At 37.3% G+C, this 27,140-nt stretch overlaps 1 protein-coding gene and 1 pseudogene across 3 annotated transcripts in view; one reads left to right on the plus strand and one right to left on the minus strand.

Annotated features, from left to right (window-relative positions):
• SLC4A4 (solute carrier family 4 member 4) overlaps positions 1–27,140 on the plus strand; it is a 386,161-nt gene that overhangs the window by 236,182 nt on the left and 122,839 nt on the right. For all 3 annotated transcript variants that reach the window (XM_054485495.2, XM_054485497.2, XM_054485496.2), the window contains exon 8: positions 24,021–24,178. In XM_054485495.2, coding sequence (XP_054341470.1) covers positions 24,021–24,178 — 158 coding nt within the window. The remainder of the gene's footprint in view (positions 1–24,020; positions 24,179–27,140) is intronic.
• Positions 17,887–21,269, minus strand: LOC129035245 (L-lactate dehydrogenase A-like 6A; annotated as a pseudogene).

A 27,140-nucleotide genomic window follows, 5' to 3' on the forward strand; every position in this document is an offset into this window, starting at 1 on the left:
TCTGCAAAGCCACAGGGGTGGAGCTGCCCAAGACCATGGGAAGCCACCTTTTGCATCAGTGTGAAAACTGGAGTCAGAGGAGATCATTTTGGAGCTTTAAAATTTGACACCCCCACTGGATTTTGGGCTTGCATTGGCCCTGTAACCCCTTTGTTTTGGCCAATTTCTCCCATTTGGAACAGCTGTATTTACCCAATACGTGTACTCCCGTTGTATCTAGGAAGTAACTAGCTTGCTTTTGATTTTACAGGCTCATAGGCAGAAGGGACTTGCCTTGTCTCAGGTGAGACTTTGGACTGTGGACTTTTGGGTTAATGCTGAAATGAATTAAGACTTTGAGGGACTGTTGGGAATACATTTTCAATTTTTGGAGAAGTTCAAGAGAGAGGCAGTTGTAAAATAGAATACTAGTGTGGTTTTTTTTTTGTTTTTGTTTTTGTTTTGGAATAGATCTGAATTTAGAATGCTTCCACATTAATTAGTTCCATAGGAGTATATACAGGCAAATTTTATATTGGTGGTATTCTCTTTCCCCTCTCCTTTTTTGAAAATAACAAGCCACTAGCTAGCCTATGGTAGTGCATTAATCATTATTTTTACATTGATACAAACTATTGTGATTTTTTAAGCTGAGACCATAGAAAGCTGACAAAGCACTGTGGGCATATATAGCAAATGTAAGACAGGCTTTTGTGCTGAGAGAGTGTACAGAAAGTGTCACTCGTGGCTTATAACCATTTGATGACTACCTGTTGCCTTTATGATAAAGCCCAGAATCCTTGGCATGACTTTCCAAGGCCTGTGTTATCCTGCCTGGTGTCTCTCTCCAAAGCTGATGTGCCAGGTTTTCTCCCGTCCTAACTTTACTACAACCATATGGTATTCTTCCAGTTTCACTAACATGGCAGTCTCCCTCCTACCTTTGGGTCTTAGGACATGCTGTTTTTGTTCACTGAAATGCTCTTCCTTGTCTAGGCAACTGGTGTTCGCCCATTATTTCTCTGTAAATGTCACCTTTTCAGGGAAGTTTTCTGTGACACGCTCCCCCCGCCCCCAGTCTCTGCTAGGGGCTGCTGTTATAAGCCGTTACAGCACTTGATGCTTTTCTACCATGACACCTACCACAACTGTTATCAAATAGTTGCCTATTTTAATTTTTGGCTAAATGTTTATCTTCACTAATAGGCCATTTGCTTCAAAATTGGAGAAATGATATTCAGCAATCTACAGTTCATGGACCATAGCCTGCCAGTAACTTGCTTTTGTATGGCTTGCAAGCTCAGCAAGGTTACAGTTTTAAAAAGCAGTTAAAAAAAAAAAAGAATAAGTGACAGATACTGTATGTTTGCTCATAAAGCCTAAAGTATTTAGTGTTTGGTCTTTCACAGAAAAAGTTTGCCAATCTGTGGTCTAAGTTGTTGCTATACATGTTGGGTAGAAGAATGTAAGTGTATTTTTCTGCTACGTTTTCTTTTCTGAGCAGGGCACTTCATTGTAGTGTGGCATCTATAGGGCCTAGTGATGTTGCTGTAAGCACTTTGACAAACTGAGGGCCACATGAACATCAGAAGGTTCTTAGCTGGATAAACAACTGTACTCGAAGTGTGTTGATTAATAGCCAGTGTAAAAGTGGAAGAGGTTTCTAATTCCATGGTACTTTTTAGCATGTATTGCTCTGCTAAACAACTGTATTAGCAATTTAGATTAAGACATAATACATTATTATCAGATTTTCAAATACACAAAACTGCCATCTAAAATTTAAGTAATATAATTAAGATGGAGAATGATCTTGACAGGCTTGAAACCACAGGAATTTCACAAGAGTAAGATAAACTATGTAAGTTCTAAATGTGGAGTGAATAAGAACGTGAAAAATGCTACTTTATTTGAACAGAGAATTTATGACTTTCAGCAGATTTAGACTCTTCAAAGGTGTCCATTATTCAGAAATAGTTGAGGAGATGTAGTTATGGTAACAGTGTAGTGAGATGCCTGGGCACTAACCTAAGAAGAAAAATAGAAGTAACTCATCCAAAACTTTTAGAGATGAGAAAGCTTGAAGGGTACAAGGCTCATGAAAGTTGCCTTCCAGTGAGAGAATAGATTTATTGTTTCTTGCTCCAGATATAAAATTGCAATAGCAGATGGATGTTTCATGGAAGCAGATTTCATTTCAATATAAGGATGAATTATATAGGAAATTGAGCTTTGTCACTAATGTATATATGAACTTTTTATAGTCTTTCTTTGTACTTAAATACTATAGTAGGTATCGGGACTACAAAAAGGAACAGCAAACACTCCCTGCTCTCTAGGAGGTCTCATTACAGACTGTGAGATGAATCAGTAAATAATGTAGGATGTTAGATGTCCTAGCACAGAAACAGAGTATGAATTTTGTCAGGAACTGGGGAGTGGGCAGAGGTGACTCTGAATTAACTCTTGAGTTGATGCTCCTTCTTTCACTATAAGGTACCAGAAGAAGCAAATGACTGTATGTTAGGAATGTGTTCGCTGGGTGGGGTATTATAAACTAGTCAGTCTTTAAGTAATTTAAAGACTTTGTGATTTATAGGAATTCAAAAATAAGAAGCCGAGCTCGACCTTAGAACAAAGGAGTGAAGGGATCTCAGGTCAATATGTCAGTTAAGTAACCATAACCTACTGGTGGCTCAGCCAGAAGCCCCCAGATGCAGATGAAGAATCTCTCAACCAAAATTCTGTATAGTTGTTGCCTGCCTTTGTGTCAGTGCCTTATTTTCCTCTTGATTCCTTTTTTCTGCTTCTTCAGTATTCTTTATAGTTCTAATTTGGTACATGTTCTGAGACCTCCGTGAAGGGTACATTAAAAAATCTGCTAAATAAATAATAGCATGACTATTACAGATTTAATTATAGCTATACAGCTGCCTGTTTGAAGTGTTCTGCTGGGGCCATATGTTCCCTTGTATATCTCAGCCCTGGAAAGACCTAGTTTAATTGTTTCCCAGTTTATAGTACTGAATTCTTAAAGAACTGCTGGCAGTCATTTGGAAGTCAATAGATTGTGTGTTTTACCTCAACTGTCTTTCTGCAAATGGATGTTTTATTGACAATTTCTTATTAGATCCCAAATAATCAGATATTAAAGCACTCATCCAGACAGGTGTTAAGAGCTATGTCTACTTGTTAGTTTTACAGTCTGATTTTTGTCATCATATTTGATGTGCTAAGTGAAAAGTACTTCTGCATTTAAGCACTTTCCCTCAATGGCTTTTTTGAAAAAAAAGAAAAGTATTTTAGTGGATGATTCTTTTAATTGTTTTCTGTCCCCATGGTATGATGGGAGCAGAAATGGAGGAGGACTTGGGAAAGGGCGCTTGTTGCTGTTCTAGGAGTATAACCTTGAACATGTATTTAGCTTCTCTGGTCCTCAGGAGGGCCAAGACTGAGCCCTTCTAGGTCCCTTCCAGTTCTAAAATTCTGTGATTCAGATCAGTTGGGGAACATGCTCTTGCCGGTGAAATGCATCTGGAGAAGGGTGGTTGTTCCTTTTCCCACTGTGGTGGTCTGTGCATCTCTTCCCGCTTGTGCTTAGGAAGCCCAAATTTCCCATTTCTTGAGCCACAAAAATCTTTCAATATGAACTCTGTTTAGAGGTCAAAGCCTCACAGAGTAACAGAGCTGTGGCCATTCTTATGTACTTTTTCAGTGCAAGGATGGTCTAATGCCGTGGTTCTTAAGCTTTTCTCATGTCAAGGATCCATTTGAGCTTATGATGAAACTGTGGATGCTTTCACCAGAAAAATGCACAATAAATATGTAGGACAAAAAGTTGTGTGTAATTTCCAGGTGCCCATGCACTCCCTGGATCCCCATCAGCCAACCTTAAGAACCATTGCTCTGTGCTTTGATAAGAGCCCTGACATCTCTGTTTTGTTCTGAGTGAAGGGACCTGCAGGTGAGGTTAAGAACAGTGAAGTAGAGGGCCTAAGGCCTGAAGCACCAGCCCTGAGCTTTGAATGGTGCCAAGGGCAGAGCTTTGTTGGGTTCATAAACTATACTAGGGTGGAGCAAAGGGTGGGAGAAGCAATGGAAAGTGTTTTTTCCAGTTTCTGCACAAGATAGGCATTCTGCATAAGTGTTTGTCAACCCATTAACTTTTATTTATTTATTATTTTCACACTATTAACTTTTAACTCTTGGTTGCCTACATTACCTCTGGTTATTCTACTCTTTTACCATGCATGCCTTGAACTTTTTAAGAGAGAAGTCTATGTCTTTTATTAGTTACCCCAACTGGGGTATGTGCAGAAGAGAATGCATGTAAAACAATTCTCCTTAAACTATATTTTTTATTTTTCTTGAAGTCAGTAGCCCCACAATGTTTTTTTATTTGTCTATTTATTTTGATTTCACATGGTTGTTCCTTCCACAACCTTTCTTTCCTAATGGCAGCTGGAGTTTGTGGGGCAGAAAGAATAAAAGAAATCCTATGTTTAGCATCTTTCTTTTTGGGGTAGGAGAGGGAAGACTATTAACAGATACTGCTTTTTAGATAATAATAGGTAAGGCCAAAGTTAGAAATAAAGCATTTCATTTTAAAACAAAGTGTTCCCGCTGAACATAGTCATTCAAGGATAAGGGTGTCATTCTGAGGGAATGCAGATCATTAAAATGGGTCCAGTTATCATGAGCAATTATATTATATTTGTTTTACAGTGTAGTTGCACTGAACCACCCATGCTCACCTCAGCCTGCAGTTCATTTTGCAGCCTTAGCATGGAATGCTGTCTCTGCAACCTTCTCAAGCTAAAATGCATGCAACTATACACTTGGTAGAATGAACTTACCTAGGGAGGTACTTTACTTTATGGATAACATGTTTTTAAGTCTATGATACAAACTGGTGGAAGAAATTTCTTTTTAAAGTTCAGATGATTGTATATCTGAATTAAATGTGGTGGCAACCTAGCTGTATTTTACTTTATTCCCTTGGGAGAGAAAAATTTTATTTTTGTCAGTCACCTCTTCCCCTTTTTTCTAGGATTATATTAGAACTCTAATGTGATTATAATTATTGGTACCATTTATTGACTATCTACTATACTATTTCAGGTACTGTGCTAGGAGCTTTTACCTATATCATGTTGTATATTATCATTAACCTTACTTTACAGATGAGTAGGCTAAATGTAGATGATAACTTTGTAGTCTTCTCAGCTTAACTGTTGCATAGGTTAAACTTTAAAAAATTTAAGGCACAGATATTTTTAATGCATAGCTGAATTTTCAATGATGTATCTGCGAATCACCAGTATTGGTGAAATATTTGCTTTTAATGTTGGAGAGCACTAAGCATTTGAAGAAATCAAATTCTCGTGTTGTGTGTCATGCTGGATTCTCCCTGCTCTGTCACCCCCTTTATCCAGGCATTTAACGCGTCTTATACATTCTGCCTTTTAATTTTTCTCAAATCTGTCTTCAACATTCAGTCCCACTGATGCTTTCTTGATTCAGGGCCCCATAATGTTCCTCCATTTAACATATTTATTGAGGGACCTATTATCTGCTCAGCATTGTGCATAAATACTTTCAAAGATCACCTCATTTACTCTTCTTAATTCCACAAAATAATCATTTATTATTCCCATTATGCAGATGAGGAAACTCACTTTAAAGAAATGAAGTCATTTGTCCAACGTCCCTCAGCTAATAAATGGAAGAACTGAGATTTTCTTCTAGCTCTGTCTAATTCCAAAGCTCATTCTCCTGTTTTCTCTACTTGAATTTCAAACACTGGATAACAATTAGCAAGCTTAGCATGGTGAAGCTTGGACTCTGGAGACAGCCAGCCTTTGGTTTGAATCTACGTTCTGCCTTTTCTAGTTTTGTGATGTTAGCTATATATAGCAGTTTCCCATCACTTGAGTGAGGTATGTTCCAAAACCCCCAGTGGATGTCTAAAACTGTGGACAGTACCAAACCTTACATATACTGTGATTTTTCATATACTATGATAAAAGTTTAGTTTACAAATCAGGAACAGAAGAGATTGACAATAATAATTACTAATAAAACAATTGCGACAATATTGTATAATAAAAGTTATGTGAATGTGTGCCCACTCTTGCTCTCTCACAAAACATCTTATTGTACTGTGTTCACCTATTTTCAGACCCTGGTTGACCATAAGTAACTGAAACTGCAGAAGCAAAACCTTAGATAAGGGGGAATTTCTAAATCTCAATTTCTTATTGGGCAAATGGAGACCACAATAATAACTTACTTATAGAAATGTGGTGAGAATTTAATAAGATGATGCATACAAAGTTTTTGGTCCAGTGCCTGGCCGGAGATGATTGATTTAAAACATTTTAAATTATTATTATTACTACTAGTAATTTTAGAATTATTATTGAAGCTCTTTGTGCCTGTTGGTAACAATGGTGCCTTTAGAATTCAGTCTTACCAATATGAGATTCAAAATCTTAAATTTGGAAGGAATTCAGTGTACAGCTTTTCTCCCAAAGAAAGACTCTTTTTCAAAATCTCACTGAGAAATCCTGGACAAGGGTAGGACTTGTAGCCACTTCAGCAGGAAATTATTTTAAACAATGAATGGTAGGGACCTGTGGTCATAAGTTTTGGAACTCGTAAAGGCCCTTTGCTTCTTACTAGCGACCTTTCTGAAGTTGACTACCACCAGATGGAGCACCGTTAGTGGAGCTATCAGTGTCCCTGCTTGTTTCTATGCATGGTATAAAGATGCCACAACACAGGTGTGAACACATGGACTTCATGTGTTTAACAAACATTTATGGAATGCTTATTGCAAGGCCTTGGCTTTGTAAGGTACTGAGGAAACAAAGTTGAATAATACATGGTTTCTTTTCTTAGGGTACTTTAGACCTGTCTTTAAAGTACTTGTAGTCTAATGAGAGTCACAGCCAAGTCAATCAGTGAATGCCTGGTGATAAGCACAATTTCAGAGGTAAGGATAGGGAAAGTCAGGGAAGGTGGGGGGTAGTCAGGGAAGTTAGTCTTTTCCAAAGGCCTGGCTGCAGTTCAGAGGCATAAGTGGAATTTTGTGACTTTCCCTCTGAGATAGATGAATGAGTATTTTAAGTCTACTTCCTTCAGGCACGGAGCAAGTGACCTGTATTTATATACAGTGGAGTTCATGACACAACAATGAAAGAGGAAAATAACTTATAAAAGAAAAAATACCTAACTTAGCTAGCACCTAGAACCTGCAGTTCTTGTTTTTCTTTAAATCTTTTTTAAAGTGCTGTTGTCTTTATTTGGTCTTCTCCTTTCCTTGTCTCTGTCCCACTTTATTTTATGCAGTTAAATACTATTAAATACTTTAAAAGATGCTCATTAAAAATTTTAAAGGTATCTTTACGGAACCAAAACCATTATAGATACTTAATTAACACTATTTTGCTGTATAAAAGGCTCTGGTATTTCAGGAAAATAGCTTCTAAACTTTAGGTAGTAAAATCTATTCCTCAGACATGTAATGGTTTCACCGTATAGTGAAGTGAATATTCAAGTCATGGCCTGGCCTTAGCTGTATGAGTTTGGTGAAGACCCTTACTCTTTTGAGACTTAATTTCCCTTGTCTGTAAAATGATGTAATAATACATTTTTTCCAAGCTTGCTGTAAGAATTCCAGTAACATCGTACATATGAAAGTGTTTTAAAAACTGTAAGTAGCTATATGCGTATTGACAATTTTTTAAAAAAAATAATGTGAGACATTAAGAAATGTGACTTGGAGATTTTAACAAGTTGATTTTTAAACTGGGGCAGTACTTGAAATTTCATCCTGTTTAGGAAATCAGAACTAATGGATTGTACTTAATGTTATATTTAGCTTAATAGCCATTTGTAAATGTGCTGCTTTGCAGAATCATTTGCATTAATGGTGGTGAGATGTCTATATTTGGAAGGAAAAATTAGAAAATCAAATTTTTACCCTCAGGATTGTTTTCGTTTTGAAGTAGTGTTTTTTGGAAATGGAGTAAACAAAAGTAGAAGAGTATTCAAAAAGTAAAAACATGTCGCCAGAGCCTTTTGGCATCTTGTCTTATTTAATGATTTTGTCTGTATTTTTTCATATTTCATACACACTGGAAATCTCTGCATCATAACTATTAAGTTCCAAAAACATTAAAAGTGATTGTCTAAATTTTTGATTCTATGGGCTATCAAGCAATAGCTCTTTTTAGGCCTCTTAGATATTAGGCCAACAGTATGTAAATGTAGTCATTGGAAATATTCTTCTAAATCACACCTTTAAGATAGCCTGAAGGGCAATCAGCATTTCCATTAACAACAAAACAAAGATATGTTTCTAGTAATTATTCCAGGGGTTTTCTTTTGTGACACCAAAAGAGTCCTATCCCGTAAATTAGCCTAACAAACACTTAAATAATATCCTTATTTAACAGAAAAATTTAAAGGTATTTTTTCCTATGTAGTCTTAGAATAAAAGGTAATAGCTGATTAAGTTTAGAGAATACTGATTCTTATCCTTTTTCTTCTTCTACCATTTCCTAGTTGGGCAACCATGCAAAGAAGTGAGATTTAGAAATGGAATGTTGAGGTGTGTTTAAGATGGTATTTGTCCAGGCTATTCAGGAACACCCAAGCCCTGTCCTCAGCTCAACACTCTCTCCAGAAGATCATCGGAGAAATGTGTACACAGAGAAATAAAGGCCAAGGAACCCTTTATTGTTGGCTGAGGCTTTGTCTTCAAACCCAGAAGCAGAACACTGGTGAACTATGCAGAGCCTTCTGCTTCAGAATAGCCTCACAGCAAAGCAGGCTGGTGGTTGTACTAGGCTTGCTCTTTTACTTGAAACCAAACCTGAATCATGAGTCTTCCCTCTCTTCTACAATGAAAGGCCAGAATATAGCTTTCAGTGGGAAAAACGCCTGTCTTGTGTAAACCAAAAAGTATCTGAGGCAAGTCTCAATCAATTTAGAAGTTTATTTTGCCAAGATCGAGGACATGCCTGTGACAGCCTGAGGAGGTCCTGACAACATGTGCCCAAGGTGGTTGGCTACAGCTTGGTTTTATACATTTTAGAGAGATGTAAGATATCAGTCAATACATGTAAGATGTACATTGGTTCAGTCCAGAAAGCCAGGACAACTCAAAGTGGGGGTGGATGGTGGGGCAGGGAGATGGGTGTCCAGGTCATAGATGGATTCCAAGATTTTCAGATTGGCAGTTGGTTGAAAGAGTTTATCTAAAGACCTAGAATCCATAGAAGGGAGTATCTGGGTTGAGATAAAGGGTTGTGGAGACCAAGTTTCTTCTTACGCAGATAAAACCTCCAGGTAGCAGGCTTCAGAGAGAATAGATTATAAATGTTCCTTAGCAGACTTAAAAAGGTGCCAGAAGATCAGGGAAAAGACCTGGAAATGGAAAGGGAATCTCTATAGAATGTCAGTTATCCTCACAAGAGATAGCTTTGTAGAGCCATTTCAAAATATATCAAAGGAATATATTTTAGGGTAAAATACTTCAGTTTCTTTTAGGGCCTTCTATGTGCCATATGATGCTGTACTAGAGTAAGGCTGGAATTTTTTTATTGCTACAATAAAACTCTTTTATTGCTACAAAAAGTCTTAAAATCTCTGTTTCAATGTTAATGCTGGTCACTTGTGTATGAATTCCATGGAGAGGAGGGTATAATGAGGCATGTCTTACCCCACCCTTCCCATCATGGTCTGAATTAGTTTTCAGGTTAACTTTGGAATGCCCTTGGCCGAGAGGAGGGGTCCATTTAGATGGTTGTGGGGCTTAGAATTTTTAGTTTACACTTGATACTCGAAACACAGCTGGTGTAGGATAATTGTCTTAGAATTCAAAAAGTTCAGATAAGCCCCCTACTTCCCCATGTATGGAATAAGGGGGCTGCTGCTCGAAGGTGTGGGGAGGGTGGAGATAGGAACAGCCTTCTATTAACCAAAGAAGCCAATTGTAGGCAATGTACTAGTCTCTAGCCATCATGCTCTCAGATTTCCAGAGTTTGAGACTGTGTGCTCCACATAGATACATATAGTTCTTGGTAGGTGAAACCCATTTTAATACTGTCCGAGTAATAAATTTTCACAAGGCTATCTTTGATGGCTTCCTTCTACATCCCAGCCCTTTGTTGGAGGCTAATTTTAACCTAAGAAAAATATAATTGCCAAGGTTATATTATATTTATCTAAAGTAATGGAATATTAGAGTTTGATTACCATTGGAGGGTAAAGGCAGGAAGATACCAACTCAGACATAGCTTGGGTGTGGTATGTACATTCCTATAACTTCTAATCTTTATAAAAATCTTTAATGTATGAGTTGCGGCTGTAAAATATGGTTTTAGTTTTTCACTGTCCTTTATTAGCCTTAAGGATTCCCCACCAAGGGAGTGCTACATATATGCCATATTTGCAGTGAAATAAGAATTTATTAAGAAATACATTGTAGTATGTTTTATTAAAGTAAAACACACATGTGGGTATGCATAGATAGATGCAAAAATCATGTTTACTTGATGATTTTTCACAATGTGAACACACCTATGTAATTGTCACTCAAATTATGAAACAGAACATAAGCAGTGTTATATATTTGTTTTTAAATTCATTAATTTCTTCTCTAGTTTTTATTTTCTTCCTTTTGCTTTCTTTGAATTTAATTTGCTGTTTTCTTATTTTTTGAGATAATATATTTAGATCATTAGACTTTAGCTTTTCTTTTTTTGTAACATTGACAGTTAAGGGCATGAATGTTACTGAATGCATGTTTGCAGCTTCATTCCACAAGTTTTGATATGTCATGTGTTCATATTATGAGTAATATTGACTTTAACAAGTCAATGATACATATTTTTATCTCTAGGACAAGTATTTTGTTTTTTAAATGGATTCCATTTAAATTCCCATCTTGAAATCAATATTTAAAAAATATGACGTTATTTCAAAGTCTGTGTCTGATAACCACAGTATATAATTCTCCTTTAAGGTTATTTCTAATTTCTGTTTTTCCCCCCTCTTGGGATTCCAGTCATTTGATCTTGTCTTCTATTATGTCTAACAACTTCTGATTAAATGTCAGATATAAAATATCCATAGTAGAGATAATTTTATAGTCTAGATGATATTATCTTCCTTCAGAGATTGTATCTTTTGCTTTTGGCTGGCATTTGGGTTAGGGGCAGGTCACCTTAATATTCAGCCTGGAATTAAGCTGATTGGAAGCTGAATATAGTTCACCAAGTACATAGGCTTACAACCATCCACACAGAATCTAAATCTTGGGATTCACAGTCTCAGAGATACCCGCCGTGATAGAGAAATATAGTTGGGCCTATGAAACAGACTCCGAGTAAACTTATCTAACCAGCCACATAGATGAAGATGTCAAGTCTGTTTTTTTCTTTTTAATTGTCTTACTGTAAGAGAAAGAAGTCAGCTTGCCTCCTGTCTTCATGACACTTTAATATTCCCATTAGAAAGAAAGTCCCATTGAATTTATCAAACTCTAATTCATCAGATTGGCCACATTCCCTGAGGTGCAAGAAGAGGAATAAATAGGCAGAGGCAGGAACCTGGTAAGGTGAGAGAACACTTTTTTTCTACCTTAAGAGTTAATATTGTTGTTTGCATATGGTAAATGAATAAATTCATACTCAGAGAGCATAAATAACCTACTAAGATGCTGTTAGACCTGGGCTGTCCCTTACACTTTTGAGTTTCTTGAATCTTAAGGTTCTACAGTATGTAATTATTTTCTAACACTATTATTTTCAGCACTGCCTAAAAGCCAGTCTCAGTGAGATTTAAATGTAGGGTGGCCATAATAATTTTTCTTTTAAACCAAGACATTTTTGAGAATGAAAAGAGGTACTATTAGTCATTACGCCAGGACAATAGGGTAAACTGGGACTGTTACGGGCCAACTGGTAGGTATGGTGATCTTACTTTACTACTGATACAGATACCTTCTGCAATGGAAGGTCGTGGAATTGGGTGACGTTGAATGATTTTGAGCTTACCACATGAGTTTGCTTGAAAAATAAGAGCTGAAAATACCCGAAGACAATGGAAGGGTGGGGGACAGGAGAAAATTAGCAGGAAGAAGAGAAAATAAGCCAAGAAGAAGAAATGAAGAGAGGGAAGAACAATAAGAATGCCAGAAATCAGATCTTTGCCCAGGAAAACAGGCGAATGTTAGCATGTGGACATGAGGCAGGGTAAATAGAAAATAGGTACAGATTTGAAGATTAAAATCATCATGGAGGGGAAAAGATAATGTATAGAATGAGATAGCAATGGGTATAAGCTTTGCAAAAAGAATGAGAAAGTATACTCAAGTTTAGATGATGTTATAATATCATTTATAGCAAGGACATTGAAGAGCTTACAGGATAACATTCTAGTAAATTAGATTTAAAGGACAAATTGTGAGTATTCCTGGTTATAAATAACACTTTATTATTGATGCAATTATTTTAACACATGCAGAAAAATGGCAGAGAAAAGGAGGTAGTGTTTAAATATCTGCCCAGTGACTGAGGAATACTATAATATCCTGGACCTACAGGTGATGCTGCAGGTCTGAGAGCAATGGTAAGGAAGCTAGGAGGACGTAATATTAATGATATGATTATCCCACCCATATAGAAAACCTAAAATATGTAAACTGCTTTCATAGAAGGGAGAAGAGTCCAATACCTGAGTGGAGTGTGAAAGATTGAACTTTAAAAATAGCTATGTGTGATGCATATTACTTGTGTATGAATAACTTTTCCATCATCACATAGAACTGTCATCTCAGGTTAAGCGACCTCTTATGCTAATACTGTGATAGCTGGGTTGTTGTTAGAAAACCACTTAGAAAATAAGAAAGGTTAAAAAAAATTGTAAGATAAAACATTTATAGCAGAAGGCAAAATATATACTTCTGAGTAACTATAACATGACTATACTCTGGAAGAAAGAATACAGGCTAGTGTAAAAGGAACCTGGAATGTAACATCTGGATTCACAGAGCTGAGGTTAATAGCCTGGTAAAGACAAAAAGGTCGCAAAATCAGTGAACTAGTCAAAGTATTTTTGAATAATTGTAGTACCACAAGGCAGCCATTTAAAATTCACTCCTCTGAAGCCTAGGTTGGCTAAAGGAATTTTTGTTTTTCACTCTGTGTATTCTTGTAGTTGACGCTGCATAAAATCCAGGCTGGTTATTTTTTGAAGAAACAACTTACAATCTATAAGAAAGGAATGTTCAACTTTACCTTAGGAATTCAGTCCAAATGCATTCATTGAGCGATATCAACCTGATATGAAAGCCGTATATTCTATTCTTGTTTTATCTTTTATTGTTCTTTATATTTTCTGGTCCTATTTACCTTTTTGTTTAATCTTTACATTTTTTCTAGTACTTTATTATTGTGCACAGTTTATTGTATAAGCCTAGAATTGGTTTTCGTACTTTAGCCATTACTTTTCCTTTATCAGATGTTATTGTACTTGGAAAAGATAATGTGTGAATCAGTGTTTGATGAGCCAAAATTATGGGAGAGATTTTTAAACTTTGACTTAGAGAAGAACCTTTTTTGAACTCTGTTACTAGGTGTGATTGGTGTGTCTTGTGACCTCCCATTGCACAGTGTACTTTTTATATGGTATTTATGTTTCTTTTTTCATTGCAGCATTACAGGGTGTCTGTTTTCTACAGTGCCTTCTTATTACTAGGCTTTGAACATTGTAGGCATCCATAAAGTCTGAGGACAATTGAGTACATTTGAGAGTGGGATTAGATGGAAGATGAGAAAATTTCTGTCCAAAGCAGAATTTTCTAATCTGATTCTGTATCATAATGTGCTTTATTTATTTCCCAGTGGGAGATAAAGCATTCCTAGGTATACTAAAGTTTCAAAAAAAAAATCTGTAGTACAGACAGCTGTTTAATTTCATTTAACCTGCTGTTCCTCACATTTATCTGACAAATACACTTTTGTATATGGGCTCTGCAGTAGACAGAAATGCACCTCAAATTAATTGAAGCCCATAAGGGGATTTAGTGGCTTATGAAACTGGGAAGAATTCTTGGTGAGTTCACAGAACAGACAAGCTGCAGGATGTCACTGACTGAGACTGGGGACTCAACAGTCTTTCTCTTCATCCATTTTCCTCTTTTGATTCTGCTGGTTTCATTTTGGGTGCTGACCTCACTCTTTCCTGGTGTGGACAGTCCTGTGCCCTTTCAACACGATGGGGAACAACCTCAGCTGAAAGGGAACATGTTGATTTCTACAGTTCTAAATACTGATTTTTCCAAAAGGTTTCATCCCTGTGATTGGCCTCCATGCTGTGGACCAATCACTCTTGTCAGGGGAGGAGTTTACTAAGATTGGCTATATCTAGGTCTTTTGTCCACATATGTGGCCTGGGTATGATGTGTAGAACCCACTTCTTTAAGAAGAGAGTTAGGAAGACTTGTTGGGAAGAGCAGAAATAATAACCATCACTCATCATTCAACAAATATTGAAACTTTTTCCTCAGCCCCTCAGGCACTTTTCTAGGCACTAGGGACATAACACTGAACAAAATAAATGAATATTCCTACCTCCAGGGAGCTTACATTGCAGTGTAATAAAAAAGCAACATTCTAATAAAAATGAATAAAAATGATAAGGAAAACAATATGTTTGACTACAATAAGTACAAGGCAGCTAAAATAAAGCAGAAGAGTAAGAAGTATCTGTGGGAAGAAGGGAGTTGAAATTTTAGTGTGTCCAGGGAAAGCCTCTCTGATGAGAAGGTCACTTAATTAAATATTGAAAGGAAGTGAAGGAGGGAGCCCTGCATACATCCCATTCAGAGGACACAGCAGATGTGAAGGACCTGGGGCAAGTGTGCCTGGTGTGTCTGAAGGAGGACATGGAGGGTAGAATGTGGGCATGGAGAAGACCATGGAGGACATGGAGGGTAGAGTGTGGGCAGTAGGTTCCAGATTTAACCTTTAAAATCCTAACTTTTGTGGGCATTTTATGGTCTTCTGGTCTGATTTCTAGTGCTACAGAGTCCATTCCTTCATAATATTTATTACAGCTGAATTATGTGCAGAGCAGCTGTTCAGGCACCACACATTTTTATTTTAGAATAGCTATTGGTTTCTCTTAGCTGTTGCCTTAAAATATATACTCCTAATTTTTTAGTATGGGTATAGTGATTGCAGTACTGGTAAAATGATTTATGGAAGAATATAATCAACTGTGAGATAATCTGCATGTGTTGTGAGTCAGGTAGTTGCTGTGACAAATCCAGTCAGTAGGTTCCAGATTGAACCTTAAAATCCTCACTTTTTTGGGGCATTTTATGGTCTTTTGGTCTGATTTTAGTGCTACAGAGTCCATTCCTTCATAATATTTCTTATAGCTGAGTGATATGCAAAACAACTGTTTGGTACGGTGGAGAATAAACTGCTCTTACCTTGTGAAACTTGGGGAAAAGACACTTTGGCAAAAATGTGATTCAGAAATGAGCACTTATGAAGTTCCCAAGGAATTGGGCTGAGATAGTAGAAAGTCTTGTGCTGAGCTCTAAAGGCTGTTTATAAAAGGCAGACGTGAGGAAAAGGCAATTTTTGATAAGAAGTGTAGGAGTGTAAGTATATAAAACAGAAAAGGATTATGGTCAGGTCACCTGCCTAACTCGAGCAAGGAGTCTGCTGGACAAAATGGGAAGTAAAATCAGATTATTAGAGAGCTTTGTGTTCTGTGTTAATAATGGGAACTCTCTCTGGAGAGTTTGAGGAAGGTTATTCTAGAAATGTTGTGTCAGTTTGGGCCACTTGGCCATATTCCACACTCTGCTCTGTGTTATAGGGGACAATTTATAATTGCAACTTCCTTAGGTAATAATAACAGTCTTGGCAACTTGATGTTTTTTTAGGCCCTTCCCATGGATGTTCTTTTCATATCTGTAGGATGTAAATTTTTTTTTTTAAATATTAGTATTTCTTGAAGGATTAATGGGAGAAACTTTGGAAAATTCCCTACTGCTTAGAAGTGATTTTGTTTGTAGCATGTAAGATATATATATACCTTCTTTTTGCTTTTTTTTCTTTTTCCTTTCTTGGTTTCCACTAAATTCTTAGCCCTAAGTTCCTTGCTTATTTGCCTCAGCTTTCTTCTTATATGAAGTATCAAATTAAAAAAAAATCTATAAAAAGCCTACAGAGGGTGATGGAGCTTAGGGATTAGTTCTCATGCCACTTATTTTCCCTAATTAAGAACTCTGAAATGGAAGTTGAAAATGTTGGTGCAACCTTTTTATTAATGGGGAAATGGGGTCATGCCTGCCACTTCCATCTCCACAACAATCCATTGTATAAAATGTTAAGTTCACTGGTACTTTTGATTTGAGGGGAGGGACATTATATTGGATAAGTATATATCAGAAGTCTGTGTCTTTTGAATGGTCTTCCAAAATTCTTATCTCCATTCTTCCATAATTGTTGAATTATTTTCCTTAAGCTGTACTGCAGAATAACACCTATAAGATAAGCTTTCAAAGTGACTGTGTTAAGCAGCATTCATTCTTCAAGAAAACCACTTTGTGCCTTCTTTTCTCAAAACCCCACACAACTTCCTCCTCCTCACCATTAGCTTACTAGCATTTCACTGCAAAAATAAGTCCTCAGAAACCTGCATCATCATCCCACCAAATCTCCCAGTCACCCCCATTAGTGCCATCTAGTCTGCCTTCCCTGGTTAGGATTGATAAACTCTGTGTGTTCCCATCTAAAGCTAACTTTTCTACCTGTGATGTGGATATTGTCTCTTTTCAATAGTTTAAAGATGCTTAAACTGCTTCTGCATTTATCCCCTATCTCTCCTGCAGCATTAATCTGTCTCTACTAGATCATTCTCACATTCCAAAATTGCTGTAATATGTCCCATAAAAAAAAAGAAATCTGTAAATTTGTTTAAGTTTCTTGTAGATTCTGGATATTAGCCCTTTGTCAGATGGATAGATTGCAAAAATTTTCTCCCATTCTGTAGGTTGTCTGTTCACTCTGATGATAGTTTCTTTCGCTGTGCAGAAGCTCTTTAGTTTAATTAGATCCCATTTGTCAATTTTGACTTTTGTTGCCATTGCTTTTGGTGTTTTAGTCATGAAGTCTTTAGCTGGGAGCCAGGAGGAACTTCTTTAAGACTCAGGAATTCTACTTTTAGTTATACATATTAAACAAGCTCAAATATTGAGGTCATAAGGAAAATATTATAAGGTGTTCATTGCAACACTGCAGAGATATTTATAACTGCCAAATAGTAGATGTATAAGTTGTGGTATATTTATACAGTGAAGTAGTATGCAGCCCTTAAAATGAATATAGTAGAGCTACTTTCATCAGTGTGGATTTCTCTCAAAAGCATAATGTTGAATTAAAAAAGCAAAGTAAAGTATGATGCATTGAGTATGATACTATTTATAAAGAGCTTGAATGCCTGAGAAACAATACTATATCACGTGTATGCCCATACACATGTATAATACATTTTACATGATAATTATAAACACTGGTTTTAGAACCCTAGGGAAAAAGTGAAGGAAATGGAGTTGGGATGTACTCAACTGTAGTTGTGGGATGTTTTTTCTTTAAAAATGAAGATTGAAATAAACATGATGTAAGGGTAAGATCTGATAAAGTTGAGTGGTTGATACACAGGAATTTGTTATTACGTACTCTATTTTCTAGCTACTTTTGAAATTTTTCTCAGGTAAAAAGTATAAAACTAATATAATACAACAATTTTTAAAATAAGATGATTGCTACCAAAAAACAACAAAAAAACCCTTCAGATTGGTAGCTTTAAAGAACTTTAAAGCTTGAGCTCCTTCTAAATTTCCCAAAGTCTTTCAGCAATCTTTTTCAACTGGGCCTCCTCTTCAGGGGTCACCTTTATCTTTACAAGATCTGTAATACTATTCTGTCCTAGGATACAAGGAATGCTAAGGAATATTACTTCATTTATCCCATAAAAGCTCTCAACTATGGTGGAAACTGGATGCACCCTCTTAAGATTATTCAAAGAGGAAGTCAAATTGTCTCTGTTTGCAGATGACACAATTGCATATTTAGAAAACCCCATCATCTCAGGCCCAAATCTCCTCAAGCTGATAAGCAAATTGAGCAAAGTCTCAGGATACAAAATCAATGTGCAAAAATCACAAGCATTCTTATACACCAATAATAGACAAATAGAGAGCCAAATCATGAGTGAAATTTCATTCACAATTGCTACAAAGAGAATAAAATACCCAGGAATACAACTTACAAGGGATGTGAAGGACCTCTTCAAGGAGAACTACAAACCACTGCTCAATGAAATAAGAGGACACAAACAAATGGAAAACATTCCATGCTCATGAATAGGAATAATCAATATCGTGAAAATTTGGCCATACTGCCCAAAGTAATTTATAGATTCAATGCTATTCCCATCAAACTACCGCTGAATTTCTTCACAGAATTGTAAAAAACTACTTTAAAGTTCACATGGAACCGCATATCCAAGACAATCCTAAGCAAAAAGAACAAAGCTGGAGGCATCACGCTACCTGACTTCAAACTATACTACAAGGCTACAGTAACCAAAACAGCATGGTACTGGTACCAAAACAGATATATAGAAGAATGAAACAGAACAGAGGCCTCAGAAATAACAGCACACATCTACAACCATCTGATCTTTGACAAACCAGACAAAAACAAGAATGGGGAAAGGATTTCCTATTTAATAAATGGTGTTGGGAAAACTGGGTAGCCATATGCAGAAAACTGAAACTGGATCCCTTCCTTACACCTTATACAAAAATTAAATCAAGATGGATTAAAGACTTAAACGTAAGACCTAAAATCATAAAATCCATAAAAGAAAACCTAGGCAATATCATTCAGTACATAGGCATAGGCAAAGACTTCATGACTAAAACACCGAAAGCAATGGCAACAAAAGCCAAAATTGACAAATGGGATCTAATTAAACAGAAGAGCTTCTGCACAGCAAAATAAACTGTCATCAGAGTGAACAGGCAACCTACAGAATGAGAGAAAAGTTTTACAATCTATCCATCTGACAAAGGGCTAATATCCAGAATCTACAAAGAACTTAAACAAATTTTCAAGAAAAAAACAAACAACCCCATCAAAAAGTGGGCAAAGGATATGAACAGATACTTTTCAAAAGAAGACATTTATGCAGCCAACAAATGTGAAAAAAAGCTCATCATCGCTGGTCATTAAAGAAATGCAAATCAAAACCACAATGAGATTCCATCTCATGCCAGTTAGAATGGCGATCATTAAAAAGTCAGGAAACAACAGGTGCTGGAGAGGATGTAGAGAAATAGGAATGCTTTTACACTGTTGGTGAGAGCGTAAATTAGTTCAACCATTGTGGAAGATAGTGTGGTGATCCCTCAAGGATCTTGAACTAGAAATACCATTTGACCCAGCAATCCCATTATTGGGTATATACCCAAAGGATTATAAATCATTCTGCTATAAAGACACATGCACACATATGTTTATTGTGGCACTGTTCACAATAGCAAAGACTGGGAACCAATCCAAATGCCCATAAATGATAGACTGGATAAAGAAAATGTGGCATATATACACCATGGAATACTATGCAGCCATAAAAAAGGATGAGTTCATGTCCTTTGCAAGGACATGGATGAAGCTGGAAACCATCATTCTCAGCAAACTAACAGAAGAACGGAAAACCAAGCACTGCATGTTCTCACTCATAAGTGGGAGTTGAACAATGAGAACACATGGACACAGGGAGGGGAACATCACACACCGGGGCCTGTCAGGGGGTCAGGGGTTATGGGAGGGATAATATTAGGAGAAATACCTAATGTAGATGATGGGTTGATGGGTGCAGCAAACCACCACAGCATGTGTATACCTATGTAACAAACCTGCACGTTCTGCACATGTACCCCAGAACTTAAAGTATAAAAAATACTTTTGCACTAACCTAATAATAAAACATGACTAGATTAATCAGCTCATACAATGTGAATTATTGACCAGTATGAAACAGAGACCAAAGTCAGTGCTGGCTACTACTTAGGAGATGCAAAGATAATTAGTCTGGTGGATTTCTAGATTCATTTAATTGCTCAATGACTTAGAGATAATTAATTCTCAACGAATATTCATTTGAAATAAATTCTGACAAGTTGTCCATAATCCTTCCAGAATTCAGTAATAAATCAAATGCACCTTTTTTTTCCTCCTTGTAACTTCCCATTGACAATGTCATGTCATTAAAACCCAGGCTATGTGTGGCTGCTCTTTCCCACTGCAGTGAAAGACATTTCAATGGGAAATGAGTTTGCCTATTAAAAAATGTTCATTGTTGTTTTCTATTAAAAAAAAAGATTCTTCAAAATACTTTGTTAAATCAGCTACAGATAGGCCAATGGCCCAATTAGTACAACCTTTCATTTTAACTATCTCATAGCCACAGGTAATCACTTCTTTGTGGACTTTTCCCCACTGTTCAGGATCTTTATCAGTTCCTATATCTGAGTTCAGATCCGTCAGAGGGACACCAGCAATATTGACTTCACTCCACACAGGAATACTTGAGTCCCTATGCTGTCCAAGAATCCACCTATGACAGCTTTCAGAGTGGATATCAAGCCTTTGCCCAGTGAAGAAACGGAAACGGGGAGTGTCCAGATTACAGCCACTTCCAATAACACGGTTTTGGGGAAATACACTCAATTTCCAGGATACATAAGTTACAATATCCAGTAAATTAGAAACTACTATCAGTTTGTGGTGGGGATTGCATTGGGTAATACTGGAAATAATTAATTTAAAAATGATCGCATTTCACTGGACTATATCAAGGTGTGTTTCTCCTTTTGCTGAAACACCTGCTGTAATAATGACTAAGTTGGACTTTACAGTGACACTGTAGTCTTTGCTGGAAACAATGTTTGGCATTTTTATGGAAGGGCTGCCATGTTGAAGATCCGTTGTCTTACCCTTCAATTTGCCTTCATCAACATCCACAAAGGTAAGTTTACCACCCAAACCTTTTAATAAGATGCTGAGAGCACAGGCCATGCCAAATGATCCAGTTCCTATAATGGAGATCTTACTGGGATGAGCGGCCCCCTCCAAAGTGAAATTCTTGGCAAGTTCACGCTTGACAGTCACCATCTTGGAAATGGGAGTGAAGGCCCAGCCGCCCCTGAGTGGGATGTGTGTGGCCTCGTGGGGGCACTGAGCCAGCCCCCAGCAAAGGAAATGAGCTCCTGCAGCACCTATTCTCTTGCTGGTGGGCAGGACTCCTGCAGCTCAGCTGATGGTCGGTAGCTCACGCAAGAGGCAGATGGAGGAAAGCAGCGGCAGAAATCTCCTTGAGGTGTGGAAGAAACCCTGACGGTTTGAAGGCCCCCTCGCCCTCTGCTACTGCGGCTGCGCAAGGCCACTCCCAGCTCGTGCAGGGCTCACAGACACCTGGCCCCTTAATATGTTATTTTTGATTTTACAAATATGTGGTATTTTTTACACCGTTAAGACGGTTCCGAAAAAATGGACTGTGATCATTAAGGCCAAAAGTAATTTTAGCTTTGCCTTTCAAAGTGCCATATTTTGTTGCTTAGAGAAGCGCTGCAGCTTTGCCGTTATTTTTGTCATGGTGCTTAAACACGCTGAAGCTACGATATATGCAAAGACAAAGAGATGAGAATTCCGATCTCCACTCCACACTTGGACTTTGAAGAAGTTTGACTATGTGAGCTTCTTTTAAAAAGTCAATATTACAATGTGATAATAAGACTTGTCCTAACTACTTTACAAGGTTCCTGTGAGAAAGTCAGGGTGAAAAGTCTAGGGAGCTTTAAAAAGAGTATTGTAACTATTTGACAAACTATGTCATTGAGTCAGTGACAAAACCAAGTCTTCTGATTTTTCCTTCTTCATGAAAATGATGCATTGAAAATTAAAAAAATAAAAGCTTAGGAGTCCTCAATTGTCTGCTTTTTTGAAGATAAGGTAGTCATGGATGAATGGAATCATTCGATTACTAGTAATGTTTAGATAATCTCAAATCCTTCTACTAGAACTTTAATAACATTTATTCAAAATCAAATATCTGCCTCTTTCCCCAATCACCATCTCCTTTAGAATTAAAAAGTGAGGACTATGAAAAACAAAAAGGCTTAACCCATGAATTGAAATAATATTTCTCTAATATACTGAAATTTTGCCTTATGAATGGTTTAACTACATTTTCTTTAAGTTGGCAAGTCTTAGTATGTGTTTACCTATTTATATTATTCCAAATAAGAAATTTGATGGAACCTTTTCACTTCTCAACCAGTTGTTTAATATTTGGTATCAAGATGTATTCTATTTGTAAATATAATAGTTCTATCTTAAAAAAAAAGAAATCTATTTTATTCCCTCCTCCCCTAGCTTCCCCATTTCTCAGCTTTTTTTGGTAGCAACATTTCTCAAAACAATTATCTTTTCTCTCTGGTGTCCACTGTAACAGCTCTTGTCAAGATCCCCGGCCGGGCGCGGTGGCTCACGCCTGTAATCCCAGCACTTTGGGAGGCCGAGGCGGGTGGATCCCGAGGTCAGGAGTTCAAGACCAGCCTGGCCAATATGGTGAAACTCTCTCTCTACTAAAAGTACAAAAAAATTACCCAGGCATGGTGGCATGTGCCTGTAGTCCCAGCTACTCGGGAGGCTGAGGCAGAAGAATCACTTGAACCCAGGAGGCAGAGGTTGCAGCGAGCCGAGATTGGGCCACTGCGCCACTGCCCTTCAACCTGGGAGACAGAGCAAGACTCCGTCTAAAAAAAAAAAAAAAAAAAAAAAAATTCCCCAGCACCTGCATCTTTCCAAATTCATTCGTCCATTCTTAGCTCCTATCTTACCTGAACCTTCAGCAGCCTGTGATTTAACTGATTCACTCCCTTATTGAGCTGTTTCTTCACCTGGCTACTGGTGAAGTCTTGGTTTTCCTTCCCTTTTTCAGTGTTCTCTGCCTATATCTTCTCCTATTCCTATAAAAGTTAGGGTGGCCCAGGACTTATCTCTTACCCCTCTGCTGTATCTACACTCACAGCCAGGGTTGTGCCATCCTGTCTTATGGTACCAAATACTGTTTACATGGTGATGTCTCCCAAATTTACATCTTCCTGCTCCGTCTTTCTACTTGGGCTTTTGGTAGGTAATTCCTGCCTAAAACTTCCAAAACTCCTTATTGTAGCCTATTGGGTCCTATAATCTGGTTCACCCCTTACCTATGCAACTTCTTTGCCTGCTGTTTTCTCTCTTTTGTTCCTTCAGCTTCTACCACATTTGGATTCTTACTTATCCTGTAACTGCCAAGCAGCTTCTTCTCACAAAGTCTTTGCATTTCCCATTCTTTTGGCCTAGAATGTTCTTTCCTCCAATTTTTGCATAGCTTGTATCTTTACTCCAGTGTCAAATATATTTCTTCAGAGGCCTTCCCCTATCACCCTGTCTAAAATAGTACCTTTTTTACTTGTTTTATTTTTTTTTCTTAGTACTTATCAGCACTTTATATTTTATTTTTCCCCTGTGGTAATATGAGTCTAAGGAGGGCATGTAATTAATCTATCCACCCCTGTTTCCCTAAGGCTTATAGCATTGTCTGGCTTATAGTAGATTTTCAACAACTTTTCGTTGAGTGAATGAATATATAAATGAATGGAGTTGTATGATACATTGTTTTATATGTAAACCATGTGATTATTCCCACAATATTTTTGAATCCAAGGTACAGATGTTTACTGTAATATAATGTTTAAACATAATATAAAAGTGGCTAGCTAGAACATGTTGCATGTAAATTTTTATAAAGGAATTTCCTGTGAATGATACATGGGAAGGCTCTTTTTGTTCCTTTCTGTGGAACTAAATTGTATTTCCTTGGTTCTTCTCATGCAGCTGAAGAATAAGTTCATGAAAAAATTGCCACGTGATGCAGAAGCTTCCAACGTGCTTGTTGGGGAGGTTGACTTTTTGGATACTCCTTTCATTGCCTTTGTTAGGCTACAGCAGGCTGTCATGCTGGGTGCCCTGACTGAAGTTCCTGTGCCCACAAGGTAAGCTGCTCTCCTACCTGAGGTCTACAATGTGCTAATAGGGTTATCTCCTCCCACTCAGGCTGGAGAATCAATAGAATGAGGAAGTATTTAGTGCAAACACATTGGAGAGGTTTAACTTGAAATAATGACTTTTATACTATCAAATTTCTTGGCACTTATATAGTAATAATAATAGCAATTATAATAGTTCATTGGGCAGTGTACTAGGTTCTTCTTTTGGATTATTCTACTTAATCCTTACGATAATAGTTTAAGGGACAAACTATAGTTATCTGGTATTTACAGATGAAAAAAGGTCTAAGAGTTTAAGTAATTTGTCCAAGGTCATACAGTTAGTAAATGGTTCAGAGGTCATAGTTGCTTTCATTTACTCTGTTTTATCAGAAAATTGGTAGTAGGTTTATACACACATATATATATTAAAATCATCAAGCTGTATACTTAAATTTGCATACTTCACTATTAAATGTTGTGTTGCAAATTTTTATTTTAAAGTGATGTATATTAATGTTATTATAATCATGTACTCATTTCACTGCATAGTACCTGAGAAGTCATCCTCTTCGTCCGCCTCTGAAACTGAGTTCCACAGAGTTAGGAAGCTTGACCTGGGAGTGCAATTAGTTGACTAGAAGTTAATGTTTCACTTAAATTTGTGCTGCAGACAGTTTAACGAAAACTTGTAGTCTTCAGGTTGACAGAAAATTATCATATGAATAGGACTTTTTTCGCGGGATTGGGGGCAGGGGAATTGTTTTCTGTGGGTTCCAGGGCAAGGACAGGTGAATTTCCTTTAGGTTTCCTCATGTGAGCAGGAAGGGCTATGAATCCTCCTCAGTGACAGATGGATCCTCCTCAGCTCAGATGGTCTGAGCATGATTAACCAACAGTGTAAAGAGGGTCAAGATTTCTTTAGAGCCTGGTTAGGAGGAAAATTAAGAGAAAATTTCCTCTAGGCTTCTCAATTCATAGATTGCAGGCCATTCTTCCTCATCATACACGTATTTTTTTTAACCCATTTTTATACTTCTTAGACACTTAAAATAGGAATGATACATAGGGCTGTTATTGGACAAATAGCAGTGGAAAAGAGATGATCATAGCTTATTCACTTAATAGGATTATGATGATTTGTGTTTTCTGTAACATAGCTTTTTGCTTGAAAACATTCCAGCAGAGCCTTGTGGTTCTATCTGTGCAGTCACCTGGCGAACAGCTGACTCAGATAATGGCTGAAGTCCAGCTCTGTGCCCCTATGGCTTTATTTATGTCTCTCTGGACTAACTTTACTAGGGGTTGAAAGAAAAAAACATGCCAAGAAGTGTTAAAGAAAATTGCTCTTGGCTTTTCATTTTTATTACCATTTTTCTTTAGAAGGTACAAATAAAAAATATTTTAAAAGGCTTTTATTTAACAAAATATGCATTCATTGAGAGCAAATCATGACCATTTTTGTGTCCTGCTTATCATTTGTTTCTGTCTGGCTCACTGACTTTTTTCTTTTATGATGGATGGTAGGGCTAGTGTTGAGGTAAAATACAGCATCACTTAAATTAGCAAAAGGAGCCAGGCAATTCAAGGCAACATAATTCAATAATATTATATAACTATTTCAGGGCAATAATCTGAACAATATATCCTTGCATGTTAACATTTTTCCAGGAAGTAGCTTCATCCATTTGCTGTCCTCTGAACTAGTACAAGCCATAATCACTGAGTAGAGAGTCTCATTAGCTTTTTGTGTGTAGGTAATGTGGGGCCATTTACAGTGGCTGCATCCTGTGAAATCCAATAAAGGAAATCCCACAAGGAATGTCGTAGGCATTGTGAAGGACTGCATCTACATTTCATGATGTGTTTTAATGTGCATGCTGCTCTAGTGTACTGAAAGGAAACCTGAAAAATCTGTGTTTGCGTGTATCTTTTTATGGTCATTTTTCTTTTCAAAGGTGGAGGAAAGTTATGCTGCCATTATTATAGTTATTTCTATTTCTAATAAACAGTATTACTACCATGCACCTTCTAGGAAATATGGCTCTAGCAGCTCCCATTTCTTGTGTAGAGTTCACCAATTTCACTATTTACTCTGTTACTTGCTTGATCTGTTTTAGCCTCCACTTAACAGCTGGATGACTATCAACCAGGTGAATGTCTATCTATGTAGGGGCCCCTCTTGCCATTCATGTGAAAGGAAACAAACCCTGTTCTTTGATCTTTGGTGACTGGATAAGATATGTTTATGATTTTCCTAGTATCTTACAGGCACTTTGCTTGCTGTCATCTTATGTCTATCCACAGAGGTCACTACTCTCTCTCTCTCTCTCTCTCTCTCTCTATATATATATATATGTGTATATATATACACATACACACACACATATATATACATATATACACATATATATATATACACATATATATATACACACATATATATAAAATTTTTTTTTTGGGGGGTGATAGAGTCTTGCTGTGTCACCCAGGCTGGAGTGCAGTGGCGTGATCTTGGCTCACTGCAACCCCCGCCTCCCTGGTTCAAGCAATTCTCCTGCCTCAACCTCCTGAGCAGCTGGGATAACAAGCACATGCCACCACACCCAGCTTATTTTTGTATTTTTGTAGAGACGGGGTTTCACCGTGTTGGCCAGGCTGGTCTCAAACTCCTGACCTCAAGTAATCCACCCGCCTCGGCCTCTCAAAGTGCTGGGATTACAGGCATGAGCCACTGCACCCAGCCTCATTCATAGTTTTGAGCTATATAGGGGATGAATGTTCTTCTTATACCATTTTACAGTTGAGAGATGAAGGCAAAGGGAAGATTCAGCATCAGTGCTGGGAATAGAACTTTAAATAGATTTCTGAATCTGAGACAAGAGTTTTAGGGAGAGCCTAGGGAGATTCTAGAAAGGATTGTAATAAAATGTTTTAGGGTTCTCTTATAAAGAAGAATAAAAACTCT

This window comes from Pongo pygmaeus, chromosome 3, assembly GCF_028885625.2.
Source record: "Pongo pygmaeus isolate AG05252 chromosome 3, NHGRI_mPonPyg2-v2.0_pri, whole genome shotgun sequence".
NCBI classification, from domain to species: Eukaryota; Metazoa; Chordata; class Mammalia; order Primates; family Hominidae; genus Pongo; species Pongo pygmaeus.